This window comes from Nipponia nippon, unplaced genomic scaffold (assembly GCF_047370975.1).
Source record: "Nipponia nippon isolate SJK-2023a ecotype South Korea unplaced genomic scaffold, ASM4737097v1 scaffold_3, whole genome shotgun sequence".
NCBI classification, from domain to species: domain Eukaryota; kingdom Metazoa; phylum Chordata; class Aves; order Pelecaniformes; family Threskiornithidae; genus Nipponia; species Nipponia nippon.
This window is the reverse complement of record NW_028262347.1, coordinates 18,087,321-18,112,737: the sequence shown is the minus strand read 5'-3', so window position 1 is coordinate 18,112,737 and position 25,417 is coordinate 18,087,321. Positions and strand designations below refer to the sequence as shown.

Here is a 25,417-nt window from a genome sequence, read left to right as displayed (position 1 = left end):
TTTTCCGTTTGCAGCGCTGAGACTTCCCTAACTCAAGGTGGTATCTTGGTAAAGTTGTTCAAAGACTTTTCTTCAACCAAACTTCAAACTGTTCAGGTTCTGAACCCACGTAAAATGCTTTTCATCCTTTGACAAGTAGCCCCACAGCTTAGTTACTCAACCACTCTTTTTTAAGCCTATCACTCAGCACTATTACGAGATTCTACCTAGGTCTTGCATCAGAGGACATGGAAAGCAAGTACTCCCTATTCACCTTCTTCATGCAGCTCATCATTTTAAAGACTTCTATTACCATCCTCCACTTAGCCAAGTCATCCAAGCTGAAGAACATAATCCATCACCCAGAAACTGTTCCATACCTTTTATCACACTTGTCTTGCTCCATTATTTTTTTAACTTTCAATCCATGATTTCAAAATGGGATGGAGAGGAGGGATTAGAACAGCATACAGCATACCAAGCATAAACTCATTTTAGGTTTTAAAAGTAGAAAGTGATGTTTTCTCTTTTGACAACTACTTACATAAACCCTTCTCCTCCCTACGTGGTAACAGGCAATGCTTCTACCATGGACACTTAGCTTCTTTATGAACTTCTGCTAAAGGACTTTATCAAAATGCATTTTGGAAATGTAATTAAACTGTACAGTTGTCACAGTCTCACTGATTCCTTCCAAAAGCTGATGATTTATGCTGCTTTACAAGAGTTATAGAAAATATTAAATAATATGGGTTTTATCCTTTAACAGTTAATTCTGTTTATTTTTACACTTTCTACAGACTTTCCTGATGTGCATGTCTAATGTCTGCGCTCTCCTGATACCCCTTGAAACCATTTTCAAAATCTGATACTATATCCACCCCGTTCCATTCCTCTCGTACTAAAACACTTTTGAGCATTGATCTTGTTTACCCATTACCAGAGACCATAGGACATAATCACAAATATATTTCAAACTGAGCAGAGTTAGCAACCGCCTCTGAAATTCTTACTAGACATCCTGATGCACAGTATCCTAGTGATGCATTTCATCTTCTCAAACTAATGGGGAGGATTATAAGTCCTCCAGTGACCAAGCAAGCCCCTAGAAATTTCCAGAGAGTCCCAAAAGATCTCTCGTGGACAGGTGCTAGTCCAAACGCAGCAATTTTCATGCAAAGCTTATTGTTGTGGCATATTCTGACTATACAGTTCAGTGATATCACAAACAATAGATTTAATTACAATTCCTCTAAATCAATGCATGATTTATACTTTGCAAAGTAGACACTGATGTGATATGACTCAGGCTCATTGCTAATGACAGTCTCAGTGTAGATGAGTTTGAAAGATCATTTATTCAAAAAATCTAACATTTTGACATTTTTTATCTCAGTTTTTGGTACATCAAGAATTTCAAGATCTACTTTGAAATAATCTGTCTGAGGACAGATCATCAACCACCATGACAGTCCTTAGCTGCTCAAACTAAATCTACTCAGAGCCATACAAGAAGACCAGAGCAGATACGCTTTTTTTACATTTTAACTATTCCAAGTTTTGAACAGACAACAGCAGACATGGTTTAATTACTGTCTTGTCAGAAGAACAGGACTAACGTAACAATTGTGTTAATTACATTCCAACAGCTCGTATTTACAACTCTACTGCCTGAGATTGTTTATTAACTTCCTAGTGTTGTTCAATAAAATGTATTTTTTTTTTATTCAGGTACTAAAAAAAAGTCTTCGAAGAACTCTATGAAGAGGAGCTTCAAACAAGACTTCGAAGATCTGAAGGTCCTTTGGAAAAGTCACACAGAATGACACAATACTGCATGTGTTTTGCCCTCAAAAAAGTCTGCCCTTAATGGTATTCACTCTTAAGAGTAATTTATGTGTATTCTGTGTAAGAACATTCTCTTGAATTGAGAACAATAAATCCAGCCTACAGAAAAAATTCTAGACTCTTGTTCTACTTTGAATCTTCTTTTCCTTCACTCTAAGTTTAAAACACCAGAAAACAGTATTTCCTCCAACATATTATGTAAGAAAAACAGAAGCAGACATGTGTGCATGCATACAGAAAGGATTCTGGATAGAAGCACCTGTTGTGGCCATGCTTACGTTTCACAAGATTTGAGTCTCACATAAGACATGAAGGTAGAGTACGAGAAAAATACCATTTAGGGGTATCACTTGATAAGTGATTACTAAATATGTTGAAGTTGTCCATTTCTTCATTAGAAGAAAAGCCATTCTAGAATCCTGAACAGGCACAAATGCCTGCCCTAATTGCAGAACCTATTTCTCATGAAATTTCTCATGTTTATGACTTTCCAATTAATATCTAAATTTGAGAAACTGGATATTTGTATTTAAAATTGTCCACAATTTAGAAGTAGCTTTATGGAAGCCACTGATAATGAACAGAGTACGAGTAATCCCAAGCTATCATTTATTCATCAGAATAGAAGTCTCCATTCAACAATAAACTCACTTTCAGTAAGACAGAGCAATCCGCTTGCAATCATCAGCAGTCATCACTCTAATTATATGTATTATCAGTCATAAGGTTTTACAACACAACTTGCACTTCAATTCTAAAATAAAAAGCTGTTCCTTTTATAAGTGTTTTAAAACACAATTCTGATCAAGCAATCCATTGTTTTTTCCTTAGAATAGTCATAGCTTTGACAAAACACACCACCATGTTTTGTCATTCTCAGGATCCAACTTGGACAAGACACTAGCATAAAATGAACAACCTAGATTTCTGGAAATTACTAAACAGTTATTACCATAAAGAAGTTCTGCCTCACAGATGGAGTTACAGCAACAGTAGCTGCAGAAACAGACACAGAGCATGAATATGCAGCTCAAACATTAAGAGAACTACATACAGAAATAACTGCAGCTAGCATTTCTGACAATTCCTGACAGGACTTCCATATTTCTAAAACATACATTTTTGACTGGCATTAGGATCTGTTTATACAAAAATTGGAGCACAACTGCAGTACTGCCTTTCAGTATCAGCTATATGATCTTACTGGAGACTCTAAAGACTGCTTGGGAGACAGTTATATCATACATCACATTTTCCCTGAATGCATCACATTTGCGGTGCTATGTTCAGCTGAGGAAGGCAGGAAGAAAGACTACTTTCTCCATTTAGCTAAGCCTACCAGAAGTGTTGGGATGATGCATATCCAGAGATCCTAGACAAGCTATCACTGCATTTGCAAAGGTAGACCCCACAGTACCTGCGACAGAGAAACTTGACCCATGCATGAAAGCACACATGCAACAGACACGTGGTTCACATGACAAGAGACAGATAAAAAGACAGATTCAGACACTTACAGTACACATTCCTTATATCTGCCTATCTTGGCTAACAAACCCATATTCTCAGACAACAAATTGCAATTTATCGTAACCCTAAACTAGTTATCCAAATGAATTGCAGACATAATCAAGAAACTTGTCTTGCAAGAGTTTAATGAAAAGGAACAAAGAAAACTATCTTCAACCTACTTTCTCCTTAAAAATAAACCTTTGGAAGGTCCTGTGAAGAATTTTCAGAAGAGCTAGCATCAGTTATTTCTGTACGTACTTCTCAACATTTGAGCTCCATATTCATGCTATTTATTTGTTCCCACAGACCTCTGAAAGGCTTTCCAAGCAGTATTCCATCCATTCATAATTCAGATTTGAGGCACATGTTAGCAACAACTTTCCATAACTCAGAAGCAAGGAAGAACTTTGCAGGATACCCTTTACAGACCATAAATCTTGCTATTTAATAAGCCATAGAAATAGCTAATATATACCTCAGTATACTCCAGTCCCTGGAAATTAATTATCTCCCTTTTATTCTAAAAATTCCCAGCCCTGATAAATAATGATATTAATATTTAATTGGTATTTTTAATATATGTTTAAATCATTATGCAATGCATATATTTCCCCTTTGGTTATTTTATTACCATTAGACTTGAAGTTAAAATGAAAAGCTATACTCTGTTTTATACATGAATATTATGTTTTCTGGTGACACAGATCAGCGTGAACTTTTTCCTTGAATGTTAATGGAACTCTGTTGAGGGAAATGTTATAAAGGATGATTTAGTAATAAAAGAAGCTAATTACGATGGATATACAGGAATGTCTACTTAATTAAGCAGAAAAAATACTTGTGGGATAAGTTCTAGTTTTCCCCTATGCACAGCCATTATTCTTACAGGTGAAAATGCAAAAATACTCATGCGTCATCTACAGTTTAGCAGTGTTCTAAAGGCAACCAGCTTTATCATGAGCTTGGAGGATTGACATCTGAACCGTTTTATCTTTTGACTGTTCAACTTGAAATGCAAGACAAAATAGTTTTGGAAATTAACTAGCTATAGAAAAACCTAGGAATACGAGATTCTTATTCACAATAGGAATGCACCAAAATACTGTTATATAAATTACAAATGTGAAATTATCAACTAATGTGTTGAAACTAATCAAGAATGGTGGTCTTATTTAGACACATCTTGCACATGGCCACACACATCCTCAGAAACAGGTTTTTATAAATCAGCATTAGAGCATCTTGCAAGAATACAGGCTGGAGGAGGAGTTCTGTGGAAAAGGACCTGGAAGTCTGAACAGACAGCAAGCTCAGACTGAGCCAGGGCTATGCCCTGGCAGCAAAGGTGGTCAGCAGCCTCCTGGGCCAGTAGATGAAGGGAAGTTATTATCCCCACTCAGCACGCATCGTGGAATCACTGAGATTGGCAGGGACCTCTGGAGACCATTTAAGCCCAACCCCTGCCCAAAGCAGGGTGACCTGGAGCAAGCTGCTCAAGGCCATGTGCAGTCAGGTTTTGAACTTCAAAGATGAAGACACTACAACCTCTCTGACCAAAGAGTTCCAGAGTTCAATCACCTTTACAGTAAAGAATTTTTTTCTAATGTTTAAAAATAATGTATTGTATTTCAAGACCATATCTAGAATATCCTATCCAGTTTTAGGGACCCAAGAAAAATATGAATAAACTGGAGCAAGGGCAAAAGGTCACCAAGGTGCTCAGAGGTACAGAGCACACGCCCTGTGAGAGGCTGAGGGAACTGGGGCTGTTCAGCCTGAAGAAAAGGCGGCTTTGGAGGCACCTAATAGCAGCCTGCTAAAATCTACGTTATCAGGGAGACAGAGCTGGGCTTTTAATAGTGGCACATAGTGGGAGGATAAGAGACAAGCAGCATAAACAAACAAGAAATGTTCCATCTGGCTATAGGGAGAAGCTTTTTCAACACGAGGACAATCAAGCATTGGAACAGGTTAACCCCCAGTCTCCATCCTCAGAGTTTTTAAGACCCAACTGGACAAAGCCCTGAGCAACCTGATCTGACCTCAGAGCTGACCCTACTTTGAGCAGGAGGTTGGACTGGATAACCTGTAGAGGCCCCTCCCTACCAGAATTATCCTATGTTCTTATGATTTTAGAAGTTCTCATTTGTTTTCCTGAAATAAATAAGAAAAAATCACAGTGAGGTATAATCCTTCTGGGATAAAAGATACAGAAAAAAATTGCAGCACATAGTCATGAAGCACTGAAGAGGAAAACCATTACAGCATACCATCATCCAAAATTGACTGCTATAAGACAGTATATACAACTACAGATTACAAGATTAACTGACATCTTAGAGAGACAAATTTATATTAAACAAATCTCCTAGTATTTCTATTTAAATCCATTTTTTAAAAATTTCAATCAAATTGTGATGACACGTGTAGCCACTTAGAAGCCTGTAACTAGAGAGAAAAAACTGAGAAAGAAGATGCAAAGTAATTGAGAATACAAAATAGATTAAACTATTGTTCAATAACAAACATTAACTACTGGAAAAGTTCTGCAAAAGAAAAATGTGAAATATTACCTCTAACTGGAGCCAAAGACATACTTGCAAAGAAAACCCCGGATCATCAAAAAACAGCATGAGTGAATCTGCTAAAGCAACAGATGATTTGACCAAGTTTTTTATTTCTTCTCTAGGCTAAGAACTGTAAGCATGTCAGGAAGTGATTGTCATGCTGCTCAATGCCAACACTATCTTTTATTCCATATGTCCCTATAGTTCAAAGATGTGTTGTAATATTAAAAATACACAGAGTCACATTAGATAAAGAAGGGAGGGGGGTAAGATGAGTGAAGAAAGGAGAAGTAACAGATATTACGTGTAGCAAAACTCGACCAAGAAATACATATTTCTTAATAACACCTTTGACAATTCTGGAATCAAGAAAATGAGACAGTCTGAATAGGCTGGAAAAATAAATGAGTTTTCTGTTAAGAATAATAAAGGGATTCAAATACAATCATTTTTCCATTACACTCTTATGCGTTGGAAAGACAAACACACACACAAAAAAAAAAAATGTATCTAGCTCATATTAGTCAAAAATTTCACAGCAGGACCCTAGTTGTTATCACAGTACACCCTTTAAACTTATCCAATACTGGTAGGCTAACATCAAATGGAAGCCTATATTGATGAATAAATTAACGGATATATTCTGCAGAGATACTCAGATTGCAGTTATCACCAGATGTCACATTCCTCTTCTCTAAAATCCTTGTATGGTTTATTCAGACATCTCAAAGTATCAGTAGTCATACATGAGTCTCTTACGACACATTTTCACAGAAAAAAGGAAACGTAATAGTACTAATCTTGTTTGGGATGCTCCTTTGGTTTTGTGTTCTTATGTTGTCTGGTTTTGTGGCCTTGTGAGAGAGAAGCAGTTTTTCCTGGTTGGCTGTAAAGACATTCCATTACCTACAGTAGATCACATGGAAAATACTAAAGGAGTAGTAAGAAGCAATTTAATGACCCTTTCCAAGAAACAATCAGCAGCAGCTTTCTTGAGAAGACAGATGGACCATGTAGACTACTGCATATTGGCAACAAGCTTGATAAATTTATTATCTACAGCCATTAAAGTAAATCTATGTCTCAGCTGTCATGATCCTGCCTTGGCCCTCCTGTGTTCTACTCATTTCTTTGCTATGGTACCTATTCAAGGTGTTCACCCGTTAAACCAACCAGTGTTCTTTTTCTTTTGTTGTGTTGTCAGGCATTTCAGCTCCATGAATCAGCTCACAAAAGGTAGCACTCAGCAAGGGACAGACAGGAATGTGCATTCAGGTGCAGACAGGAGCATAAGATTATTACAATTTGATGCAGATTATCTTATGCAATTTGGGGCATGATTTGATCTTCAGCTTAATGATTCCAGGTCCCACCTCACCCATCCCCATCTAGTTCTTGCCCCCCCACCAGTGGATTTGGTGATCATGCACCCAGAATCCAAGTCAGTTAGAATCATGTAATGGTTTGGGTTGGAAGGGACCTTTAACGTTCATCTAATCCAACACCCTGCCACAGGCAGGGACATCTTTCACTACATCAGGTTGCTTAAAGCCACATCCAACCGGACCTTGAACACTTGCAGGGATGGGGCATCCACAACTTCTCTGGGCTCCCTCATCATAAAGAATGTATTCCGTATGTCCAATCTAAACCTACCCTGTTTCAGTTTAAAACCATTACCCCTTTTCCTGTCACTACAGGCCCTGGTAAAAAGTCTCTCTCTGTCTTTCTTACAATCCCCGTTAAGTAAGGTAAGGTCTCAATAACATCTCCCCACAGCCTTCTCTTCTCCAGGCTGAATAATCCCAACTCTCTCAGCCTTTCTTCACAGGAGAGGTGTTCCACCCCTCTGATCATATTAATGACCCTCCTCTGGACCCGCTCTAACAGGTCCATGTCTTTCTTGTGCTGGGGACCCCCAAGCGGGATGCAGTACTCCAGGTGGATTCTCATGAGAGCAGAGCAGGAGGGAAGAATCACCTCACTCAAGCTGCTGGACACGCTTCTTTTGACGCAGCTCAGGATACGATTGGCTTTCTGGGCTGCAAGCACACATTGCCAGCTCATATCCAATTTCTCATCTACCAGTATTCCCAAGTCCTTCTCAGCACGGCTGCTCTCAATCCATTCATCCCCCAGTCTGTATGGGTACTGGAGACCGCCCTGACCCAGGTGCAGGACCTGGGCACTTGGCCTTGCTGAACTTCATGAGGTTTGCATTGGCCCACTCCCCAAGACTGTCAAGATCCCTCTGGATGGCATCCCTTCAGTAAAACAATCTTTATTCTCTTGGGTTTTTTATCCCCTTCCTTTCAATGAGCTAATTTCTTATTGGGTTAGTTCTCCCAACCAACTCAACCTGCAACTACATGACCCCTCTTATCTGACAAGTAAAGTGGTATCAACACAGAAGGGAACCAAAACAGCAGAATGGGAGAAAAAAACCAAGCAAACCCTTTCATTTCAGCAGCACTCTGCAGTTGCACTGAATTAACTGTAACATCATTAGTCACACCGCTAGCATAATCTTTCAAGCCTGCTTTTGATAGATGAGTGCATCCTTGAATACATCCAATTGATAACCATTCCATTTACATGAGCTTAAATTTTCATCGATGCAGTTTTAATTCCATTACAATTAGTTTCAATATTTTATTTATCAGTACTTGATGGTTTTGTATGAAAACAGAATTTTAAGGAGAAATGATGCCTCTGAACCTCCTTTTCTAGGAAAAAAAAAAAACAAAAAACAGAGCAGCAGGCCTGTGACAGATGATGTTCGAGAAACAGTTAAAACAGTTGGAGGGCTTGCGCTTCTTTACCTGACTTTCTTGCTTTCAAGCAGATTTCAAGTTCTCACTTTTTTGCTTTATAAATTCTCACATATTTTTGATATATGGTCAAATATTTTTAAATGTAGTAGTTCTGAGAGATTGAAATAAGCAAAGCAGCACTTTTTTTTACAGGAATCAACATGACAAAAAGATTATGTTTTTCAGAAAACATTGAGCTACTAATTTGACCTTTAGCCAGAAGAAATACACTTAAAACACCTTCAAAAAGTTAAAGAGTTCTGTTTGTTGACTCAATTTTATAACAGTTCTGTCAAAAAGGAACTCTGTTACAAGTTTAAATTCACAATATGCCTTAGCAAATATGTCTTAGCCAATGAAACATTCATACTAAAACATGAGTCATAGGCAAGAATATGTTAAAACACTTTTAAAAATACTAAGTACCATAAGGAAAGAAATATCTATCAAAAAAATGCAATCAAAATAAAGAATCCAGAAAAAATTAATTTAGTTTCACTGAAAAGTACAGCTTCAATTCATAGGAACTTTTATGGTTATTCACATATTATGATGATTTACTAATGACTGGAGGATAGCCATTTTCCACACACACGAATTCAGTTCCAGTGTCTTTGCTGCATTAAAACCACTGGGAGAAACAAAACCTCTAATTTCCTAGCAGTTGTCCAAAGCATTTCAAAACAAAGTTACATGAGACCTATGAAAAGGATTGAATCTGATGAGTACAGTAGAAGCCCTTGTCCATCACCTCATCTTTTAAGAGAATGTTAGGAATAAATCAACCAAAGTTTTGCTATCCCTGTAACAATTTCTATTGTCACCAAAATAATACTGAAACAATTTCACAAAGAAGATCCTCTAGACTGTACAAGTAGCTCACTTGAAAGCAGGGAATAATGAGAAAGAGAAGGTATGAACATAAAAAAAGAAAAGAAGCAGCAGAAATGTGCTAAATATTTGTAAGCATAATTTATTTTCTAATCAGCTCACTGAAAGCAGCAAATGAACCCTGACTTCAAACATCTGCCTACCAAACATCGCTAAAAACCATTCTTTGTTGCCAGTGAAAAACAGAAATCATCACCTTTCAGAAACTTTCACATTTCTAGCAAAGGTCAATTTTGGTCCCATCGTAACTCAGGAATTCACAATGACTATTATTTTAGTGCATATATTCTGAGTTTACAAAATCAGATTGTTTTTACTTTCTAGCAAGATTCAAAATGTTTATCTTGAATGACACAGATCTGAAGAGCAGATATTAGGTAGTATTTGATGCCTATTGCAACACAAAGCCTATAAAATTTAATTTAGGTAACTTCTTTGTAAGCTGGAAAGTCCAAAGTTTCTACTTCACTGTGCGTCAGCGTTGCAGCATGAAGTGTTTTAATATGCTAAATATCAAATACACATTTGAACTCCCATTTAATCTATGGTAGATCATATGGATCCCTTGTAGATCCTTCTAATCTTCATAAACTTACATGCCAACGAATACGAACACGTACATACAAATCCACCATTCTCAGTCTGTAACTTGCTGCATTTAACAGAAAATTGTGCCCGCATTTGTAGCTTCTCCACACAGAAAAAATTCAAACGCTCAATGAAGTAGCCTAAGTATCAAGTTTTAAATGGACGTTTTAAAAATAAGAAGATAATTTCAGGAACTACTAAGACAGCAATTGTTTATGGGTTGCTATATTAATGACTTAAAAATGAATAAATAAGCCAGCTTTTCATCACCTCAGTGAGACCATTTTACTTGGAGACTTGAGCAAACATTCTCCATGCTTGGTGACTTGGATGCACAACATGGCTTTAAAATTGGAGACTTCAACTCTGCCCTAGAACATCATACATCTCATACCTAGAACATTGTGAAACATGCAGACATTTTGATGAAAAGAAGTTGCACTTTTTTTTTTGTCTTTTCTTTTCTTAATACTATGCCAAAATTGCAGCAGATTTCTCCAATGGGAAAATCTACTTCTCCCCTGTTTTTCATAGAGGTACTCTTTCTCAATAACCTTAAAGGAGTTCAAAGCCATGACACTAATTGGTTAACTCCACTACGTACAGACAGGAAAAATCAATTTACCTGAATGCCATCAAGCAACTTGCTCATGCACCAGTAACTGTCAGCTTCTATGTCCTGCAGCACTTCTTCAGGCAGACTGGAAACATCAAAATTTTCCACTTCTTCTTCTTCTGTTTCAGGAAAAGAGAGAAAAAGACAAGCCAATGAAGTGCACAGAATAAATAAAGCAAGGATGAGGGAAATAATTGAAAACAAAGACAACCACCACTTATCTTCTAGTCAGAAACTTCAATGCACATTTACTTGAACAGAGACTAAATGAATCATTTATTGCTCAACTGTGTCATCTAATGGCTTTAAATGTTAATGAATACTTAATTTCTCGCAGACTATGAAAGTTTTAAATCATGCCTGGTTAACCAGAATTAATATATAATAAATTACTTCATTCTAAACATTTCACACCTGAAAGAGGATCATCAGAAGCACTTTAACGGCCCTCAAGCTATGTATGAACAATTTCTGCAGAACGTGTCTATGTTTGCATCATGTACAGAAAAATATGTTGCCAGTCTTGACAGAAGAAAAAGCCGAGAAATACTTTTTAGAAAAGCAGTGAAATTTATTTAGAAAGTTGACTACAGCTTTTCAGGGAGGATTTGGTTTTCAGGCAAGCATTCAGAATCAGAACGCTATCAGACAAAAGGAAACAGATGATTCCTGCCCCCCACCCCGTGATTCTCAATACTGGAAAAGCACAGAACCCCAATGATATCTAATTCATGGAAACCGAGTCTTTCACACAAGTGTGTTAAAAGAAATTCACATTTTGCTATGAACTGAAATTTTACCACCTAAGGCACATTGTTTTATTTTTAAACCATGGCATCTGAATTAATCCATTTTGAAAAGAACACAGAATATGCTGCCTTGCCAGCTGACTCCCAAAGCTCCCATACAGCCCCAGAAGAGAGTTTAACATGAGCTGGGAATGCTCTGAGTAAATGCTATAGCTTCCCTCTTGCAGCAGCTCACAGTGTCTTACTGTATCAAGCTGAGAATCAAAGCAGCATCCTTCCCAGCCCTGGTTTCTTCTCAAGGAGCGGGAGGTGCAGAAGAGAGGTGTTTGATTCTACTTAAACAGAGTATGATATACCAAAGAAGGAATTTCCTCCATTACACAACTGCAAGGTAGCATAGAATAAACAGTAAGAGAAAACCAAGAATATGTAGTATCTTAAAACTCCTCTATTATCTGTCTCCCAGCTTTGCAGCATGTCATTACGGAAGCCTAAGTACATCTTTAGGTTGTCACATTTGATTGTGCTACCTTAAAGCACTTATTTGTCAATGGTAATAACCATGAGCATTACTCATTATAAAATAATTTTAACATAGCAGCGATTTTACCACTACTAGTAGACACAGGTAGCAACCACAGCATTCTTGTTTGCACTAGTGTCTATTATGTGCACGTGCATCTTCTAAGGGATCATTGTTTTTAGATTGTGAAATATTAATAGCTGTAGGACAAGGAGATTAGTTTGTGCTAATAAAACATTAGTTAAGGTACTGGAAACCTGGTAAATAAAACAGGGGATTGCAGCAGAGACTCCATAAAATAAAAGCACACGATGATCTCTGATGTGGCAGGACTGTAAACAACGCACCAGAAGTCACTTACTTGTTATTAAAGGAATGCCACATTTGCATTGAAGTACAGTTTTAAAACCCCAGTTTCTAAAAGAAGATCAACAAACAAGTATCCAACATATTTTAAATACTCTATATAATAAACTCAGATATAACACTGCCTTGCAAAACAATGAAGAAAGAGTGAGTAGCAGATTGCAGCAAACTTTTTTAATAGCTGATCCTCCTGTGAGGAGGAAACTCCTTACCCAATGCCAGCAGCACATTCCTCCCAGCAAAAGGAGGACAGACCCCCCAGAAATCGGTATCATATTCCTCTCCCGGCAACAAACAGCCAATTCTCACAATGCTGTGTGAAAAATCGGGGTAACATAGGCGGAGGGGAGTGTTACCTCCCAGTTACTAACGTCTTCTGTTCCGTTCCCATTACTTTCTCTGTTAGGCTCCCCTCATTAAAGACAGGTTCTAGAACAAACTGGGGTTCATTTCACTTATTAAATCTAACCCCTTCAGAAAAAACATGTTAAAAGAAAAGCCTAGCATAAAATAAAAGATAAAAGTTTTTTCATGGTAAAGATGCTTGAATACAATGGAGATAACAAGAAAGTATTGAAGGCAAAACAGACCAACATCAAGAAAAAACCCAGAACACCTAGCAATGAAGAAACCCAGCTCAGATTAGACAAGTAGCTAAGGTGATGTACATTTGGCAAAATTAATCCTAATCAAAAAGCCAGTTCCGCAGCTTAGAAAGACAACAACAGAAAGGTCCCTGAAAGTCCAGAAAAAGTAGCAAATTATTATTAATACCAACGTGTCCTTTATTAAGTCCGCTAACAGAAAAACTATTGAGTGCTCATAAGACTTACTCACAGAAAGACTGAAAATTACTAGACTTAACATGGACAAAACCAGTCAATTTAAGATGACCAGTTTCATATGAACCTGTGAAAAAATAAATACTAATAAATATTTACTTAATAAAAATTAAGTATCAATCTATCTACCTTCAACCTGAGGTTGGAGGTAAACAAGATAACAAGAAACAAGGTAACAAGAAAACCCCACAATTTTCAGCAGAGAAGACCTTTTTAACAGTTTAGAAATGAAAATTAAGGATAAATATTCCTATTAAGTTAGAAGAGAAGGACTCTTTCAGGCAGAAAAGAAGATGATGTATCCTCCTTGCAGGAACAAATTTTTTGGTATATCCTATACATGTTAACTCATAAAAATGTCTTACAGTTATACTGTTTATGTTTATTTTATATTCATAAAAGAGTGCCACAGAGGGGAAAAAAAAGTCTAGTTAATATTTTTAATTTTCACTTTAATATTTTAAACAGCAAAAAAAGGAGTAATCCATTTTCTCTCTGCCTCACAATGTCTACAGAAAAAATAATAAATGAACCAGAGTTCCTCGTATTTATATAAACCACAAACATATATTGAACTTTATTCCCCTTGAAAGAAGCAGTCTTCAGGCCCTCCTTCACTAAACACTTGCTGAAAGAATGAGATTACGACTACTTAGCTAGTGTGTTCCTTTGCAAATTTCCTGCCTTTGAGCACCTTTTCTTTTCATGATGCTGCTATCACATTTCTGAACAAAAAGGAAGTTATAAACCATAGCACAACACAATAACTCTTCTACAGGTAGGCATGAAAAGATAACAAATGAAAAAGACTTTTTATCTTCTCTTTCTCATCTTTCTTATCTTACTTCTTTTTTGTCCTTCTCTTTCAAAGTCTATCATTTCACACTACATTCTCATACCAGGATTTAAACCAACAAAAAAGCTGAGGATACACCTAACCATCAAAAGGTGGGTGCCTTCACCTCCCGTCACAGCCAACACAGAAAAACAAGCAGTGATGGAGTATTAACTGTCTTGTTCTAAAGTAGAAACCTAAAATAAATCAGATTAATCACATCCAAAGAAAATCCTGTTTCTCAATATTAGCTATAACATGGTCTTAAAAGGATTGCCTCAGAATGCAGACCTCTTAACTGCCCAAGTCTAAACTCAGCTGAAAAAAAAATTTTAAACGCCCATAAAAAGACTTCTCATCCCGTGACTGAACTACCTGCAACAAGCAAAAATGACAGGCTGCGAGACAACAACAGCAGTTTGAGAAACAAGGCTGAAGCAACTTGGACTGCAAAGACTCCCCAGCATTAAATTTTGGAAAAATTAGATTCTAATTGTTCTAGTAATGAAGGACTATCAAATTAGAAAGACACATTTTTATTTTTTTCCCCAGAAAGTAGAATATAGCTCTTAAGAAACATCTTCCAATGGTTCCAACTACTTCTCATCACAGGTACGTTCACCAAGCACGAAGAGGATGTCAGGACAGCCCCTTCTGAAAAGAACACAGGTCTGATGCAAATTCACTGTTCTAAGTAGAATTCTCATTACTCCACAGGGGGAAAAAAATGGATTAGAGATGGAAAGGCAACTATTAAGTTCTTTCTGCTCTAGTTTGGGTGATCCTATCAATCAAAAGATACAGAGAGCACTTCGGAACCATCCAATTATTTCACTAAAAGAATCCATAGTCCCTAAATATAATGTCACAGAGCCGCAAGCTCAACCACTACAGAAATAAAAATAGCTCTTTTAGGAAGTGCTCATCCAGCTTTCTTATTCTGTCTCTCCCTTTGGAAGAGACATCCAAGAACACTATGGTTTTCTGTAGCTTATACTGACTGATCTCTAGCATTTTCATAAGCCTCTTAAATGTAAAATAAATATTCAGGATTTTTTATATGTTCTTTAAATATATAAGCTACTTCCAGTCCAATTTTCATTCCCATTGTGCTCCTCATGCATCACTAGAGTCATCTCTTCTACTGTCAGATAATAAAGCTTTGCAATACAAAAAAAACTAACTAAATTGCTAAGACAACTCAATTGTATTTCAATTATACACTAGTAGTATTTACCCTATGTAAAACAACCGTCTCAAACTTTAGCTTAAAACTCTGCAACCAAATATTTCAAAGAGTAAATCTAATTACTTAGAGACATATTAAAATACATTTTCATTAGATCAGCTAAGAAATGGATTTTTGTATATGTTACATTAACTGGTACTTTTTGATTTAAATGTGGGGTATGCTGAACAAGGAGCTACACTGTGGAAGCCATCCAGACAGTAAGTCTAATAAAGAAGGCACAGCATCACAAAAGCCACCAAACAAGCAAGTGCTCAGTGATATGCAATTTCTGCTGCATCAATTCACCTTGACTTGCTGCACTTTACTAAGGAAGTTCAAAACTGACTCTGAATATCTGAATGACCCTTTTCCACATTACAGCTGAAATAAAAAAGGCCATCCATTTTCCTGACAAGCTCCAATTAAGGAACATTTGATTGGCAGAATAACATGCGAAATAACAGTTCACATATTTAACATTTATTCATTTATTTGTGTAGGCACATAGTGCAAAGTGCTTCTTTTTCCATGCACTTTTCAGGGCAAAAGCAATCAAGCTGCATGTTACTTTTTTTTTTTCCTGCTTATTTAGATGAAGAAAAACACACTAGAGATGGTTAGAAAAGAAAAAGCAGAAGGGATTTCAGGACAAACAACAGAAGAAGCAAAAATAACCATCCCAAAACTACACGAGATTACTTCAATTTAAGACTTGTGCTTGAAAACAGAATTGGAAATTCTGGTTTTAGATAACTTTGAATTTATTTGCAATGAATGAAATCTGAATGGACACTAACATAAAGATTAAATAACAAGAATATGGGGGGAAACAGCAGGCCAATGACTACATGTATCAATATCTGGTGAAAAAAAATCACTGCATAAAAATTCCCAATTACGAAGTCTCACAGCAACGTTTCTCATTTTCTTCAGTTTCCTGTGGAGATCTTTATCATGTTATCTATGCAATTGTAGAAGACAGTAGAATAGTTGCCTGGAGGAAAACTGCTGTAGCATGGAGTCAATGACATGCTGATCTGAATATGTGCATTGCTGTAAGCATGGTATTAGCTGTTCTTTACTCATTCCCAGTGTATGCTTCTGAAACTTCACACGGTACAAAAAGAATGAGGAACTTTTTCTAAACAACTTTAACTGGATCCACTCCCAAAGGCAGAGACATAAGGATAAAATGAAAAATAATAAAATTATTACTTACAACTACTTACCGATTTCTTTTTCCAATGGCAGTAGAACATAAAACAGATGATAACGGCTTGCCTCCATTTAAAATAGATTTTAATATGAGATTAAGCCTACTTGATGATTTTGGTGGAAATGGTTCAAAATGTTAAAATTAAGTTCATATCTGATCTCTGTCTTTTAGACGTATTTGATTTCTTCTAAAAAATGCTTGAATTTCACCTTTTCAGTACAAATCATGGGTAAAAACATCTGCCATTACAGACAGATGGAATCATCCAATACAAATTTTTTCATTAAAGAACTGGAAAAGTTTAATTTCAGAGAGAATTTGGTTTATGAAGAAATCACGTCCTGAAACAAAACTAAAATACTGAAAACGTACGACATTATTAAAACGGGTTAATGATGTTGCTACTTTAACTAGCAGCCCTCTCAGAGCATCCACATAGCCATCCGTGTTCAACTATGTGTTCCAATGCAACCAACAAAAAGGCAACCTGCGTTCAGAATTTCTCTAAACCTGTTACTTACACCAACACCAACACTCAATCTTTATAAAGTGGGAAGGAAATAAATGTAACTTGATAGTTTTAGTACTTCACTACACTAAGCAAGCTCATACAAAAAAATATGTCTAATAAATAAAGCTTACATTCTTTCAAAGGAAACCAATTTTTACATAAACAGACATTTAATTGGCTTATTAATGTTTTAATTTTGGCTTTTTATCTTGAAATGGTGTCTCAGCACTCAGAATCAGGCAAAACTCAGATGAATTCACTGGAGTGGGAGGTAAGGGATGAAGTGGATGGTGGTATAAGAAAGATCCAGCGCTGAAGCCCAAAACAGACTGTAAGATGATGAGTTAATTATGATTGTTCTTTACATACATCCAATATACAAAATAATACCTATAAACATTAGAAAGGTTAACTCTCTGAACATCTTAAAATTGTTCTTTTTTTAGAACTAATTTGTGTAAATGTATTTCTCATTTACTGTATAAAAAGTATTACCATATTTTTCAAGTCCAAATTATATGGCTCTTGCAGACTTGCAAGGAAATCATTCTGACTGTACATGCACAGGTACTTGTCTGTATAAAGTTTACTGGGTTGTAATCTACTTTAGATGTTGTATCTTCAGATAGACCTAACCTAAAAGTTACGAGCTAAGTATAGAAACTACAAAACTATATGCATATATAGTTGCACGCAGAGGTGAACAGTAATATTTCCACATCTAGAAGATCTTACATATTCCACTTCAAATTCAGTTTTCAAAAAGCCTTATGAAACAGCTATTCAGCCACTGCTGCACTAAGGCAATGATTTTCTAAGGAGATCAGGACATAAAAGAGCATTTAAATGTAAATTCTTTCAGAAACAATTACCTAATTAAATATGTACATAACCACATCAATATCTCTCATTGAAAAAAATTCTAATTACATATTTATCTGATAGAAAAGGCTTTTGAGCTGTTAAGGATTTTCGTGGTTTAGCCGCAGCTGGAAACTACAGACCACACAGCCGCTTGCTCACCGCCCCCCGCTCCAATGGGATGGGGGAGAGAATCAGAACAGCAAAAGTGAGAACACTTGTGGGTTGAGAGAAGAACAGTTAAATAATTGAAATAAAATATAATTATAATAATAATAATAATGAAAATGAAAATAACAAAAAGAGATAAATAAAACCCAAGAAAGACAAGTGATGCAAGTGAAAAACAATTGCTTGCCGCCAACAGACCAATGCCCAGCCTGTCCCTGAGCAGCAGCCGTGCCCCAGCCAACTCCCCCCAGTTTATATACTGGGCATGACATCATATGGTATGGAATAGCCCTTTGGCCAGTTTGGGTCAGCTGTCCTGGCTGTGCCCCCTCCCAGTTTCTTGTGCCCCTCCAGCCTTCTCGTTGGCAGGCCAGTATGAGAAGCTGAAAAGTCCTTGACTGCTTAGCAACAACTAAACCATCAGTGTGTTATCAACATTATTCTCATCCTAAATCCATAACACAACACTATACCAGCTACTAGAAAGAAAATAAACTCTATCCCAGCCAAAACCAGGACAAGGATTAATCACCAAAGGAAAAACATCCCTTTCTTTGTGATACTGCAGTCACAAAGGTAAAAATAAAAAAAAATTAAAAAGAACTCAATCATCTCATCAGTCTAGGCTTAGGTAAACATGACCTTATTGCATTTCAAATACTCCCCTATTACCAGTCATGTTCTCCCACACACAATGTATTGTTGACTTGTCTGTTAACACTGTTAATAATCTTACACTTGTTTTCAGTTGATCTGCCACAATTTCCTTAAGATGCACTAGGAAGCAAGATAAATATCTTTATACATCATTATAAGAATGATGTTTTACACATTAATCATTTTACTTTATTATATTAATTCTCTATATAATTTTACTGAACATAGGGAATGTTATAGTCTCCTTTGACCTGGAGAACAAGATAAATCACCATCTCCAAAACCACTGTAAACTTGATTACTTTGACCTAATTTTTATGCTTATCAGAATTAATGTATGACCCTCCAAGTACTCTCAATTTGTTCTGTCACAAAAGAGTAAATACTTCATATACTTATTCTCTAATTCCAGATTCTTCATAACAGTAATCAGTAAATCACCGAGAGACTACCTTTAGTGGCTGTACATGCTTGCCAGTAAGATCTTCTACTCAGGCTTTTTCTAGACTAGATTTTAATGGCTTTCTTCGCCCTGCTACTAAGTCCAGAACTTGCCCTTAATTCCTATTCATAACCCACTGCACATACCTACACGGAAATAGTCCTGTTTTTAAAAATGATAAATTTACTTGAAAAACAGGGAAACTCTCAGCTCATGTTGCAAATTAAACAGAAGACATCGGTTCCTCATAGGCTGCAGACAACCGAAATTACCACTCAACAATTCATATATGAGAAAGATGAAAAATATCTTTACTACTTCAACAACTCTACCACCAAAATAGGGTACAAAAGAGAACTAAGTAAACCAGGTGGCACCAACAGGTCTTTGACCCACCGAACTTGCATAATGCCAAATACAAGACTGGCAACCTCTTACACAAGTTAGAAATCTGGCCAGTAAATGCAGTTTACATTTAGAAGAAAAGGTACAAGCCACATCCTTGAGTATGACATTACTTTGAAACAGGAGTCTTCAAAGCGTGTAAAATGACAGCTCTTCTTAAAAATGTATTTTAGCAACAATGAAGAACACAACGTTCAGCACAAATTCTTCTCGGAGTAATCACTTCAATAGGTTTGCTGCTGTCAACCAGAACAGATTGCCAAGGAGAAGTGGTGCATGGGATACCAAATTACAGGACTCGTAATTAGCATCCAATATGCACAATGAGCACCGGCTGCTGATGAGCATTTTCTTAGAATGCCTGATAAGGGAGTTTCCTGAGAAATCCAGAAGGTGCTTGGAGAATAGGAAATGAAAGATTAAAGGTTGAACATGTCTCCCAAGCCACATCTTTTAATTATCTACTTTGTGCTTATCATTTAATTTTTTAAAGCATCAAGCCTATGTATGCACACACACACAAACAAGCAGCACACAAAACAGCAATAATGAGGTAAGAGTAAACTATAGGGTGGTCAAACAAGTCCAAAGCAAGCCTCAGAAACACAGGCCTTGCCTGTGTTAAGGTATGGGATTGATTACAGGGCCATTTTAGAGATAGTCACTCTAGCACTGTATTTCTTAAAACTGAAGAGCCTTCAAAAAGAATCTATAAATGAATGTAGATTTTAAAAGGAATTATTTATTGGACGGGGGAAAAAAAAAAAAACAACTGCATTAAAGGCCTAAATGTGTTTAAAAGATTAAAAAAACAGTCTATGTATCTGCGCATTGCAAGGGTGAATTTTAAAAGTACTGAAAATTAATACTTCTTACCTGAAATGTTTAAAAAAAAAAAAAAAAGAAATTGTCTTGCATGCAATTACTTAAAATTAAAAGGTAGGCAAAGAGAACTCATTTGAACAATCCCATAAACAGTAGTATGTTTAATGCGTTACCTGGATAACTTAACCAGGCTAAAGGTTCAACTTTTAACTTGGATAAATATAAAAGTAATAGAAGTTATCCAAGAAATTGTATGTAAATATAAAAACTTTTAAAAATTCAGAAGTTTAATTTTTTCAGTGATTAAAGACTGAAAAATTTGCCACTGTCAAGTAAGCTCAGCCACCATTTACTTATGACAATAACTCTGTATAAGCATAAATTTATCCACTCATGAAGAAATTTTTATTTTAACCTATTATTGTCACTGAACTGAACAACCAAATAAATTCTCAAAGAAAAATGGATGGCAGGGGAAATAACTGTTCTTTGGTGACATCGTACGCACAAGCCTATGATCATGGCAGTTTGCTGCAAATCCAAACTATGCAATATTGGTCAAATTTCTAAATCAAAATTACATGCTTTCTTATTTTGTAATCTCCCATGTCATTCACAGCTAATAAGAAAGAAATGCACCTTACAGACTCCTTGCCTTATTTACAACAGAACATAAGTACCATCCATTATATGCACTTTTTAGCACAAATTGCATATACCGAATTAAAAGAAGCATATTTGAGGAGAATGAACTCTGACTGCACAGGCAACACTATTTCTTATATTGCTTGTTGAGTGGATTCCTTACCTATCTTAATCTGCTGTGATTTACAGTTTGCCAATGGAACTGCTACATATGTATCTGTGGCAAAAAAGCCACAAGGCTTGCTTTATTCATAAGATTCAATCATATTTTTACATACTGTATAGGTATTTATCATTAAGATAGAGAAATAATCATATCACGTACAACCTCTAGAAAAAAAACCTGCTCCATCTAGTCAAAAATAAGAGTATGGTTTCTTTATTTTTCTTCCCCTATGTTACTGTAAGAAAGGTAGTGTCTTTAAAATTGAAGTTGTACTGCAACAAAGCAAACTGTTATCTCGTAATTAACTAAAGACAGAACATGCAAATCAGTTCAGAAATGTCTTCAATGACAATACAATAATGTCAATAAATTTTTTTAAAAGTACTGGGTTTTATTAAAACTAATGTGCTATAAAAACATTAAATATTTTCTGTTTCTATGAAATAGGGCAATTAAAACATATAGAAGAAAACTCGTTTTGTAAAAAAGCTTACTCTCTTTTTTCCTTTTTTTGGTAATTATACTTAAGTACTTAATTTTTCACTTCTGCTTTGTAATTAGTTTTCCACAGCTTAAAGTAGAAATTAAAAATTTCAGATTTCCCAAATTAAAAACAGCAAAAATCCCCATACTGATGAAAAAGCCCAATTACTTTATGATTACTATGCTTAAAAAAGGTTTGCATTTAAACAACAAGCAAAGCCTATATAAATTAAATTTTCAGCACAAACTTCTGACAACTGTATTTGAATTGGTTTGAATCTATAACTAACCATATATCTCACTGAAAATAAGACAAAAAAAGCTGTTTACAACTATGTTTAAAGCACTGATCCACCTAATTTGAAAACCTTTTCTTAGATCTTGAGATGCTACTCATCTATACAACAGTATTTGTATGTTACATTCCTGACATTTGTACAGCATGTTATCATTGCTGAAGTAATTCTTTCCCTTTTAGCTTTTCTTCCTGCGAGTAACTTCATAATAAACATACAAAGTTGTGATATTTGGATGCCAAAAGCCATTAAAGTAATTTCCCAGTCTGCTGGAAAGCATGCTTGAGAAGATTTAGATCTGAAAGTATAACCACCTCTGTGCTGCTTCACTATACAAAGATGATCATTAATTATAACTATATGGAAACCATGGGGGAGAGCAAAACAAGTGCAGAAGCCAGAACTAAAATATTCAGCTCTCATTGGAATACACGTCTCTCCCATAGTTACATTAATTGTAATTAACTTTCTCCTCCCTCACAACTCTCTCATTTTTACACCTGCAGAAATCTTTTGGTTTCTCTTCATTTTACTGCTTCTACCATTATTCAAGGTCTTGTTTTCCATTTATTCCCATGACTCAACATTTCCAGTTTATAGTTTCAAATAAAATACTTTTCCCTAACCTCTCATGACTTCTTCACAGTGCAAGTCTATTAGTTTCTTACTTGCCTTCAAAAATGAGACAATATAAACCACAAAAGGTATTTCAAACTTAACAGAAATGTATTATCTTCTAAGGTAACATTCACATTATCAAATTCATTTTATTTTTTAAATTCTGGGAGTGTGCATGAAGCATCATGAAACAACATGATGCTTCTTTAGACAGATGCATTTAAAAAGTTAGAAATGCACATACAGACGCAAAACAATCTTTAAAAATAGATAATTAAAATCCACATCAGTAATCATATTTATACACTTAAATACATCATCCTATGCACTAAAATAGGACTTCCGTTAGCAGAATTTTTTTTTATATACATGGGGAATAAAAACCCTTTTTCCTCAAGTACTCTTTAGCATATGTCAGAGGGAAAAAAACCAAACAAACAGAAAAGCTAGAATGAAGTACTCCGTTAATAGAAAAAGACTGATTTAACAGACAAATCTGAGAGTTAGCTGAAAACGTCAAATACTTAAAATCAGTAGAAAATACTAGTTCTGACATTTATTCTGATTACTAATGACGAAAATTTTAAGCTTGTTTTTTCTTATGAAAATGTAAAATAATATTTAATATAGAGTACAGTTAGATACATAACTGTAGGCCTGAAGAAAATCCATCTTAACCCTCTAAACTACCTGAGGCACTCGAAGTAGAACACAAGCAAGACCGTGGATCTCTATCTGAAGAAGAGTATAGAATCATAGAATGGCTTGGGTTGGAAGAATCATAGAATGGCTTGGGTTGGAAGGGACCTTAAAGATCATCTAGTTCCCTTAAAGATCAACCCCCCTGCAACAAGCAGGGACACTTTCCACTCGATCAGGCTGCTCAGAGCCCCGTCCAACCTGACCTTGAACACTTCCAGGGATGGGGCATCCACAACTTCTCTGGCCAACCTGTTCCAGAGTCTCACCACCCTCACAGTAAACATCGCTTTAAAAGAAAAAATAAAGTAAAGGTAAAGGTAAAGTAAAACAAAAACAAAAACAAAAATCACAGAGCCAATGGAGCAATTGTTATGACCTCACAGACTTTCTTGGAGAGAACAGAAATGCCTGGTAGTAATAAAATGATGTGGAATAAACTTTCAGGAAGAACAAAGACAGTAGAGACAACTTAGACTTAGACAGTAGTCTAAGAAGCAATTTTGCTCACCAGTCAGCAGAAATAGACTACTACTACTAATAATAATAATAATGCATATTATAATATATAAATAATTATAATAATAATAAACTAGTATAATTATGCTACCTCAGCATTTTTATAACACATGTGTTTAATCGCAATATAAAACTAAATTAATGAAACTTAAAGGTCTTCCTCTAGTAAAACACAGAAGGTAGCAAACTGAGTAAATCAAACTGGATGAATCTCTCAGTGAGCTGAAACCGTATAGCCAGGGGAAAAGAAAAAAAAAAAAAGTATAGTCAAAAAAGAAGCAAGACAGGGTTTGCATCTTGTCACACCGACTGATTTATTAGGGAGAAGAACACAAGACACGTTTACAGACACAAAAGCTGCTTTCATGGTCTATAAAGACATATTACCACATTACAGAAACGTTAATTTAGTTTTGTTAGAAACCTCTGATTAGTCCCATTTGACCTCAGAAATTTCTTATTAACTTAGGGATTTGTTCTATACATCTCTTATAGCAAAAATTCAAAGGAATTCCTCTGATTCCATCCATAAGACAGGGTCTAGAAAGTTTCTTCACAGGAAACATCTAAGCAAAGAATCCACACAGCTCCCCTGCTATGGGGTGACACCTCAGAGGTTCCCTTCACACTTCTGTCAGACTTTTTGACTCTTTGATAGCCTTCCTGGCACTGATATGATTGAAGAAATTTTTGTTAGTAACTTTCATATCCCTAGCTGGCTGTTCCTCTAAAATGTAAAACCATGACAGTCATCTAAAAGGAGATTTAACTTCCTGGGCTTATAAACTCCTTTCTGTTTTTCACATTTTGATTCTGCTTTTTGAAAAAGTCTTCACACCACAGCTTTACTATGAATAAGAAATGGCGGCTGGGCCACACATTGTAACATACTGATCAGTATTCTCAACATACTCTTCTTTCACATGCAGACAAAGATGAAAAAAAAAAAAACCAAACCCAAAACCTCAAACCCCACCTGCAGAAGCCTCTACTCACAATAATACTCAGATAATAGGAAGCTGTAAGTTTAAGGAAATATAATCCAGTTATTTTTGCCCTAACAGCAATAAGAAATTTTTGTACTATAACAAGATATTACGTTAGGAAGAGTAGGAAGATGAAGGTAATCTTATGCCTACACACATAAATGATTCAAAAAAATTTATATGAAATGGCAATTGCCATTTTTTCAGTTACTATCTTATGCCAACAAAGAAAAAGATCATATATTTTCATTTAATTCTCTATTTTACAAGAAAGCCAGTTACATACAGCAGCATTTTTAAGATAAAAACAGTGAATTTAAATAGTAGTACCTAGAAGTAATTATTACCAGTCACCAGAAATCGTTAAGTCTGATAAATCCTCCATCTGACACTTATTTTAATCTTTGAGATAGTAGGTGTTTGCTTTTTCAATAGTTGCTCTTACAGCTTTTCTCTGTAGCCAATGTTTCTTAATCCCTTTAGACACTTTTTTTAAAGCTTGTCACCAGAACAGAGATCAAAAACAGAGACTGTTGCTTATGACACTTTCAATGAAA

At 35.8% G+C, this 25,417-nt stretch overlaps 1 protein-coding gene across 2 annotated transcripts in view; it reads right to left on the bottom strand.

Annotated features, from left to right (window-relative positions):
* TBC1D22A (TBC1 domain family member 22A) overlaps window positions 1–25,417 on the bottom strand; it is a 186,957-nt gene that overhangs the window by 100,252 nt on the left and 61,288 nt on the right. For both annotated transcript variants that reach the window (XM_087765515.1, XM_087765516.1), the window contains exon 9: window positions 10,824–10,933. In XM_087765515.1, the coding sequence (XP_087621641.1) occupies window positions 10,824–10,933 (110 nt within the window). The remainder of the gene's footprint in view (window positions 1–10,823; window positions 10,934–25,417) is intronic.